Consider the following 9,398-nt stretch of genomic DNA (forward strand, 5'->3'; position numbering starts at 1 on the left):
CGGCTTTTCTTTCTCTGTGCACACAGGGCTGGATGCAAGTCTCTCCGAAGAACTGGTGGCAAAGCAAGCGTTTTGGGGATCGCTCCTGTGGCTGCTCTGTAGCGCCGACTTCCTCTCTCTATATGTTCAGATATACATGCGGGCTTATTTATTTATTCTAACTCTCCCTCTCGCGCTCGCAACCTGTGGACTTGGGTTCTGACTGGTGCGGCGAGGAGGGAGGCTGGTGGGCACGCACTCCGGCGCCCGACCGGGGGGCGCCTGGTCGCAGTCTTCGGAGGCAAGTCCCCCGTTCCGGCTCCTCCGGCGGGGTCGGGACTTAACTGCGCCCGGGGAAGGAAACCATGACGGTGCCCTTCTGCCCCGCGCCTTTCTGTCCCCCTTTAGCTCCCATCCTTAATTGACGAGCCAGTGACTATTGGCTGAAGTTCCCCAGTGATTTGCATGAACAGAGAGGGAGTGTCTTCCGCCGCCCTCCCGCCAGGAGCGAGCTGACTGCAGCCTCCCTGGGAATGCGCGGCCGAGGGAATGCGCGCAGCTCGCGGGCCCTGGCAGTGAGCTGGTGCCCGGCGACCTGGCTCCCGCGCCTGGATATGGGGCGTCTAAGTCGTCCCAGGAGCAGCATCAGCCACAGAAACCTGCCGGTAAGGGTTGGGGTCCGGGAGCCCTGCAGCCCCGACAAGTTGCTGTGCTGTGAAGCAGTCCCTACTTCCGATGGTTTTTCAAACCTTTTCCCTTAATCCAAACTTTACGCGAAGGTTGGGGGGGAGGGAAAGGGAGTTTGGGATAAGGTGTCTCCATTTTAGCAAGGAATAGGCAAGTCCTTGGGTCGGGAGAGGAAGTTTCTGAAATAGAAATGTAGGCAGATGAGGTGGGGGGGCTCGATCCGCTTGACATACTAGGGTGAGGAGGTTTCCTGCTGTCCGCACCTGCTAGGACGGTCCACTGTAATTGACAAATTGCTTTTTTGCGTAAGCATTTTCCGCGTTTACTTCTTTTTCCTTAGGGGAGGGGGATTAGGAAGGGCTTCATAGGCGGTTGAGATCCAGATTCTTTCGATTTGACACTAGATGAGAGCTAAAATGAAAATCACTTCTCTGACCTAAAGTGTTTATTTAATGGGGCGGGGGTGCTTCCAAAGGGAAAGTGTCACTGTTTTCCATATTATTATTATTGATATTGTTGGTGGTGGCAGTGTTCTCATAATAAGGGATGTGACACATTTCGCGCTCCAGAGACCTTAGTGGTAGAAACATTTCAATGGGAAATAAATTGATGAATTGCCCATCATCGCTCAGTCCTCTCCTCTACCCACCTCCTCCCTCTCCATGACCTACCCGGGTGGTTTCCCTGCGGCGTCGCGCAGTCCCTGAGTTGAGTGCTCTCCACTCTGGCGTGTGTTTCCGGGGATGCTTTATGGTTTGGGATTCCGATTATTAACTGAATAAGAGTGCTGATGAGGAGCGAGGGAAAGGAGGGGGAGGGTAGAAAGTGAACAGAAAAAAATAAGTTTTGGCGACAGTGTTGCCCCCTAGATCTCTTTGCAGCAAGTTTCCACTTCATCCCTCTTCTGACTAGAGGGTTTGCCTTTGGTAATGGGGATGCGGGCAAATATGACCTTGTGGCCCTGGTTTCTTTTTTTTTTTTTTCCACTTTAAATGTGGCCCTGGTTTCTGACTCCAATCTCCGTGGTCCCGCGTGTGTGTAATGAGCCTTCTCCCCTCCCCTCCACTTTCAGCCTCTGTTTCTGTTTGTCCTCTTCGTGGGACCCTTCAACTGCCTCGCGAGTTACAGCCGGGCCACGGAGCTTCTGTACAGCCTGAACGAGGGACTGCCCGCGGGGGTGCTCATCGGCAGCCTGGCCGAGGACCTGCGGCTCGTACCCCGCGCCGCCGGGAGGCAGGACCAGTTGTCGCAGGTACCGGAGCGCCCCGTCGCGGAGCGGAACCCCCCTCTCTCCTTCAGCCTGGCCTCCCGGGGACTGAGTGGCCAGTACGTGACCCTGGACAACCGCTCCGGGGAGCTGCACACTTCTGCCCAGGAGATCGACCGGGAGGCCCTGTGTCTTGAAGGAGGTGGAGGAGCCTGGGGCGGCAGCATTTCCATCTCCTCCTCCCCTTCCTCTGACTCTTGTCTTTTGCTTTTGGATGTACTGGTCCTGCCTCAGGAATACTTTAGGTTTGTGAAGGTGAAAATCGCTATCCGGGACATCAATGACAATGCCCCGCAGTTCCCCGTTTCCCAAATCTCGGTTTGGGTCCCAGAAAATGCACCTATAAACACCCGGCTGGCCATAGAGCATCCTGCCATGGACCCAGATATAGGCACGAACGGGGTGCAGACCTACCGCTTACTGGACTACCATCGCATGTTCACCTTGGATGTGGAGGAGAATGAGAATGGGGAGCGCACTCCCTACCTAATTGTCATGGGTCTGTTGGATAGGGAGACCCAGGACCAGTACGTGAGCATCATCATAGCGGAGGATGGCGGGTCTCCACCCCTGTTGGGCAGCGCCACCCTCACCATCGGCATAACTGACATTAATGACAATTGCCCTCTCTTCACGGACTCACAAATCAATGTCACTGTGTTTGGGAATGCTACAGTGGGCACCCCGGTTGCAGCGGTCCAGGCCGTGGATAAAGACTTGGGAACCAATGCTCAGATCACTTATGCTTACAGCCAGAAAGTTCCACAAGCATCCAAGGATTTATTCCATCTGGACGAAACCACGGGAGTCATTCAACTTTTCAGTAAGATTGGGGGAAGTGTTCTGCAAACGCACAAGCTCACCATCCTTGCTAACGGGCCAGGCTGCATCCCTGCTGTGACCACAGCCCTGGTGACCATTATCAAAGTCATCTTCAGGCCACCTGAAATTGTTCCTCGTTATATAGCAAATGAGGTAGATGGTGTTGTTTACCTGAAAGAACTGGAGCCTATTAACACTCCGATTGCATTCTTCACCATAAGAGATCCAGAAGGTAAATACAAGGTGAACTGCTACCTGGACGGTGAAGGACCATTTAGGTTATCACCCTACAAACCGTACAATAATGAATATTTGCTGGAAACCACAAAACCGATGGACTATGAGCTACAGCAGTTCTATGAAATAGCTGTGGTAGCCTGGAACTCTGAGGGATTTCATGTCAAAAAAATTATTAAAGTGCAACTTTTAGATGACAATGACAATGCTCCTATTTTCCTGCAGCCCTTGCTGGAACTAACTATTGAAGAAAACAACGCGCCCCATGCCTTTTTGACTAAGCTGTACGCGACGGATGCTGACAGTGAAGAGAGAGGCCAAGTTTCCTATTTCCTGGGACCTGATGCCCCCTCATATTTTTCCTTAGACAGTGTCACAGGAATTCTGACAGTTTCCACTCAGCTGGACCGAGAAGAGAAAGAAAAGTACAGGTACACAGTCAGAGCTGTTGACTCTGGAAAGCCACCCAGAGAATCAGTTGCCACTGTGGTTCTCACTGTGCTGGATAAAAATGACAACAGCCCTAGGTTTATCAACAAGGACTTCAGCTTTTTTGTGCCAGAAAACTTTCCAGGATATGGTGAAATTGGGGTAATTAGTGTCACAGATGCCGATGCTGGACGAAATGGATGGGTTGCCCTCTCGGTGGTGAACCAAAGTGATATTTTTGTCATAGACACAGGGAAGGGCATGTTGAGAGCTAAAGTCTCTTTGGACAGAGAGCAGCAAAGCTCCTATACGTTGTGGGTCGAAGCTGTTGATGGGGGTGAGCCGGCCCTCTCTTCGACTGCAAAAATCACAATTCTCCTTCTAGATATCAATGACAACCCTCCTCTGGTTCTATTTCCTCAGTCCAACATGTCCTACCTGTTGGTACTGCCTTCTACTCTCCCCGGCTCCCCAGTTACAGAGGTCTACGCCGTTGACAAAGACACAGGCATGAATGCTGTCATAGCTTATAGCATCATAGGAAGAAGGGGTCCTAGGCCTGAGTCCTTTAGGATTGACCCTAAAACCGGCAACATTACTTTGGAAGAGGCATTGCTGCAGACAGACTATGGACTCCATCGTTTACTGGTGAAAGTGAGTGACCATGGTTATCCCGAACCTCTCCATTCCACAGTCATGGTGAACCTGTTTGTCAATGACACTGTCAGTAACGAGAGCTACATTGAGAGTCTTTTAAGAAAGGAACCAGAGATTAATATAGAGGAGAAAGAACCACAGATCTCAATAGAACCAACTCATAGGAAAGTTGAGGCTGTGTCCTGTGTGCCCACCCTAGTGGCTCTGTCTGTAATAAGCTTGGGTTCTATCACACTTGTAACAGGGATGGGCATATACATCTGTTTAAGGAGAGGGAAAAACCATCACAGGGAAGACGAAAATTTGGAAGTACAAATTCCACTCAAAGGAAAAATTGACTTGCATATGAGAGAGAGGAAACCAATGGCTATTTCTAATATTTGATATTTCATCATGGAATAAGACAAAGATGTTTTAGCTGACTTTGGGTAGTCTTCATCACCTTAAACAAGAGTGTGTAGATGACAGTTCCAATGAAGGACGACTAATTTATAAGTTGTACTATATTGTAAGTAAGCTGTTTACAGGTTTTTAAATTCAAAATCAGAGGTTATAAAATGTGTACAGCATTTTTTAATGAAAATGAGTACTAACAGCTATACAACTGTTATTAAAAAAAAAAAAAAAAAGCTTGGACATGATTTGCAGCTTTCATTCACCAAGCAGAATGAAAGAACCTGGGAATAAGGTAAGAAAATGGTACATTGCATTTTTTTGTCTAAAAAGTCCTTTAACCACAAGAGGGCATCAGCTGCTCCTTTGCAGGGAACTGTTTTGAGGTATTGTACAGGACAGTTGTTGTACATGAAATTAATGAAAGAGTATATTTTAAATATATTGTTTTTACCATTTAAGAGATATGAAATTGAAATAAACTGAATTTCACCGCACTTCAATGTATGATAAGAAAGAAAAGAAATGCATTTGTAAACAGAATGTTTATTACCTCACAAGTACATCAGGTATAGTTGGAAAGAGAAGGCATCACAAAGAAGTGCAATTTGTTTTTAGCAAAAGGGTGAAAACATGGCTACATGTTAAAGAGTTGACCTGCTGAAGAGTATTTCACTTTCTGTGTACTCAGATTGCTTTTTGTTCCCTTTACCACTGCACTTGCCAGTATTACAGGGGAAATGTGTATATTCTCCCTTATAGACATTGTAACTGGAAATTGTGTCCAAGGGAAACAGCCAGGAGCAAAGACCTGTTTCAATCCTTAGTTGCTTCGTAGGCGTTCACAACAGTTTGGTGCTTTGACAACTCGTCAGTAGTAGTTCATACTTGGGTTATATATTAGGTTTTTATGTGCTTGAACTCATTTATCACATGAGAAAATAAAAATCATATTAAAACGGAATTATTCTAGAAGCTAGTGTACACTACCAGTTGTTTTAGTTGGGCCCTTTATAGAAAAGTTATACTTATCTTTTTGTTGTTGTTTGGGTTTGTTGGCTACCATTTCTGGCTTCCTTTCTTTGGCTTTGGATTAGGTCCAAGAGTTTATTTGTAAGCCCAGCAGCAGATTTCTTTGATAACTTAGCTTTTACTGAATCCTTTGCCATGAAGCAAGCTGGTTCCTTAGTGATTGATCTCTTTCACTTCATTGTGTTGAGCTGGGAATTTTATTTGATATGAGAGCTATAGCAAAATATCTGTGTAAACAAGGAATATGTTAGCTTAAGCTGCATCGTTCTACTTTTTTGGCCTCATGTGTCTTACTGTACCAAACGTGTTTATATGTCTGCAAATTAAAGGTATATATTTTCATAATTTCTTTCTCATTTTTACCATTTATATTTGAACGTGGGCTTGTTCTTTCACTGAAGTGCCTGTTATTGGCATTTGTTTGCTTTTAAAGGTAAATGTGGGTAAAGTGTAAATATTCTGTTTGCTAAAGTTTATATTAAACTAATTCATTACTCAATTAAACATTGGGTAAATCACTGAATATGTGTGTAAATAGAGACACATACGTATGATAGAGAGTATGCCTAGATGTTTGACAGGCGTTCATATGAAAATTTATGCCCATGCATGTGCACATGCATATTAATTTTCGGCTTAGTATCAACTATAAACATTCATTTTACTACATACTTCTGACAAATCCCTTGTTAGCTGTGTTACAATAGCTTTCAATACATTTTAAAAATACATTGCAAAAAAAAAAAATTGAATGCAAACACCCAGGACCTTTTGAATTTGTATTAACTCATTTTTCTTGTTTTCTTCGGTCTGACAATTTGAATAAATAAAATAAGTGTAGGAGGCAGTACTGTTTGTTACAAAAAGGAAATATATTTTTATTGGAGATTCCTTCTGTATGAGAGGCACCTGAGCTTAGAAACTAAGATCATTTAACCCCCAAAACCTTTCATTCATAATTGATGTATAGCAATGGAGGAAACCATCCTCTACCAATCATTTTCATATCTTCTTTCCCTTTTTTAAAGGAAGGAACTACCTATGAAATAAGTAGCACCATTAATTAAAAAAAAAAATCCTCCTAAGTGCAGTGATTTCACCATGAGTATAAGTAACAAAATATTCTATTTATTTCTAAATTTGAAGAAAGTTCATGTGTTTGGGGGTATAGGCTTTGTCTCTAGCACAAGAAATGCCTATAACATTAATAAAAAGACATATTTCTGAATAACTTCTTGTGCCAGGATTTCCTTTACAAAAACATCTCATTCACATTAAAAGCATTTATAACAAGGAAAGTTAAAGTAAATTAAGCTCAAAGATAAAAGCCCCTTTTTACTAACACCTTGTGCTAGAACAGTTGCCAAAATGTATGCTAATCATGTCAATGTTGTTAGTTGAGCTGGCACAAAAATAAATGTTCCATTCATTAAAAACCCTAATATCCATTTAACAGTTTGAGAACCAGTGAATCCTCTTTGCCCAATTTAATGAAGAAGAGACTGCTCTGATCTTTGCACTGCCAGAGCCATTCTTATATTACAGAGAAAATTGTTCATTAATTTGGATTGGGAAATTTAAAAGCAACATAGCAATTTCAGCTATGGGGAAAAAACAATTTGTTAGTTGAGTCTTCAGAGTAGATTCCCTGACCCTATTAAAAAAAAAAAAAAAAGTTGTCTCGGCAGTTACGCTTCGATCAGTGGTGGTTAAAAAGGAAAAAAAATAGATCCTTCTTTTAAAACAGTTTTAGTGGTACGAGTGTAATGAAAATAATAGCCAAATCCTTTGTGTTTTGTGTGTTCTGCATGTGTTTTATGAAAACAACAGGCATAATCTTACTATGAAAAACACCACTGAAGCAGTATTAGGGATGGTATGAAGTTGACTTGATTCCAGTAGGTTACCTCATAGGGATTCCAATTTGTGCTCCCAGAAAATGTCTCAGTTAACAACTGTAAAAGGAGGAACTATGCAATCCTCTCCTGTGTCAATGGAGACTCAGGTTCCAGTCTCTGGTGAAGTGAAGATTCTATGGGGTCCTGATCTTCGATAGACCATGGAGGATGTAAGGGAAGACAGTACTGAACATAGGGTGCTTTTCAACTCAACATTGGGCAATCTCAACTCACAGACGCCAGAGGGCATAGATATCTGAGCATTTTCTTCCCTCTAAGTTAGATTTTCTCACTTCAAGAAAGCAGTCAATTGCTACAAAATACCATTTTGCTGACTTGTGCAATCTCTGCCTAGCTATGTGCCTTCACAGTGTGAATTATAAATAAATCTTTATTAAAAGGTAGAGAAATGACAGTCATGCAAATAGACTTGAAGCAGGAAAAAAATTTTTTTTAAATTGGTAATTTCTCAGAGAAAAGACCTCCTGTAATGTCTTTTCTAGTTGTCTCTACATCTGATAAGAAAAGATCATACGTATTTTTCGGATCAATATATGCATACATGCATACAGTCTATAATAATTTTCTAAATGTCAATCATTGTACAGAATTGTTTTTAAAATGGTAGCATTTTTTTCCTCTGATAAACCCCTAAATTGGGAATGCATTCCTTTATGGGTATAGAACAAAATTGGATGAAATTTAAGCCTTAACCCACTAATGTCAAGAAGTAAGAGTACTGGGGTGACTAAAAAAACAAAACAAAACAAAACCATTCATTCATTCATTCCATTCATATTTATTTTAGTACTCTTAATTACCAGGGATTTAACTGAGAACAAGACAGAGTCTTCGACCCTCGATGACTTTAGATTATGGTGCGGAAGGCCAATAAGAAAACCCATCAATTTCAAAACATTGTGTGGGATAAATGTCTACTCCCAGGATGTCAAGTGAACAGGACCTAACCCAATTTGAGAAAGTGCTGGAGAAAGCTTCCCAAAGAGGCCAATTTCTAATTTGGGCCCTCTCAAAGGAGGTGATGTCTAATTGAAAAATTTAGCCAGGGGAAGTTGGCAGAGGAGAGAGAAGGGCACAAGGAAGAGGGAATAACGTACAAGCACACAGGCCAAAGTGAGCATGTCATGATTGAAGACTCATAATATTTGTGGCTGAAGGAATGAAGAGAATGAATAACGAGCTTGGAGCTGTAGGTGTACTGAAAATAATGAAGGGGCTTACTTGGAGGTGGCATTTTATCCCATAGAATTTGTGTTTTAAAAAGATCATTTTGGGAGCACCTGGGTGGCTCAGTCATTTAGCATCTGCCTTCAGCTCAGGTCCTGATCCCAGGGTCCTGGGATCGAACCCCACATCAGGCTCCCTGCTCAGCGGGAAGCCTGCTTCTCCCTCTCCCACTCCCCCTGCTTGTGTTCCCTTTCTCGCTATGTCTCTCTCTGTCAAATAAATAAATAAGATCTTCAAAAAAAAAAAAAAAAAAGATCATTTTGGCCATGTATGAAGCTTCTGTTGAAGAAGATTCTAGAGACTCACAACAAGGTAATAGTGATAATTCAAGGGAAAAGTTGGGCCTTAAACCAGGGAATATGAATGAGATATATTACAGTATGGAATACAGCAGGTAAATGATTTATAGCTGATAAAGCTATACACTAAAGCTATAAAATTATGACACCAATAGAAATTAAAAATCCACATGTGAGAGACCAGAAAATTCACAATTTTCATAATTGGCTTTCAAGCCTATTTTACAAATTTGAAAAGGATAGGGAACTCATTTACTAAACATTAAATGAGCAATGAAAACACTGGAGCCATAACCCCCTTTCTAATGTTGGGTTTTATGACACAGATGGAATTACAAACTAATTTACCCAGTTTATTTCATATTTATGACTGTCAATTCTATTCAATTTAACAAACATTACTGTGTGCCCATGTGATAGCTATTCCAACATGAAGTTGACCTCCTGAAG

The 9,398-nt window shown here is 42.6% G+C and overlaps 1 protein-coding gene across 1 annotated transcript; it reads left to right on the plus strand.

The window, feature by feature from the left end:
• On the plus strand, window positions 1-8,722 carry PCDH20 (protocadherin 20). The gene is made up of 2 exons (XM_027590571.2): window positions 1-644; window positions 1,739-8,722. The coding sequence occupies exons 1-2, from the start codon at window positions 513-515 to the stop codon at window positions 4,460-4,462; spliced, it is 2,856 nt and encodes a 951-aa protein (XP_027446372.2). The 5' UTR covers window positions 1-512; the 3' UTR covers window positions 4,463-8,722.
• The last annotated feature ends 676 nt before the right edge of the window (window positions 8,723-9,398 follow it).

This window comes from Zalophus californianus, chromosome 3 (genome assembly GCF_009762305.2).
Source record: "Zalophus californianus isolate mZalCal1 chromosome 3, mZalCal1.pri.v2, whole genome shotgun sequence".
In the NCBI taxonomy this organism is placed as follows: domain Eukaryota; kingdom Metazoa; phylum Chordata; class Mammalia; order Carnivora; family Otariidae; genus Zalophus; species Zalophus californianus.

What these genes read in the sequence shown, in the direction of transcription:
- PCDH20 (XM_027590571.2), top strand. Translation starts at nt 513, where the DNA reads ATGCGCGGCCGAGGGAATGCGCGCAGCTCGCGGGCCCTGGCAGTGAGC. An exon ending in TCAGCCACAGAAACCTGCCG is followed by an intron (nt 645 to 1,738) that starts GTAAGGGTTGGG and finishes CTCCACTTTCAG; the next exon opens with CCTCTGTTTCTGTTTGTCCT.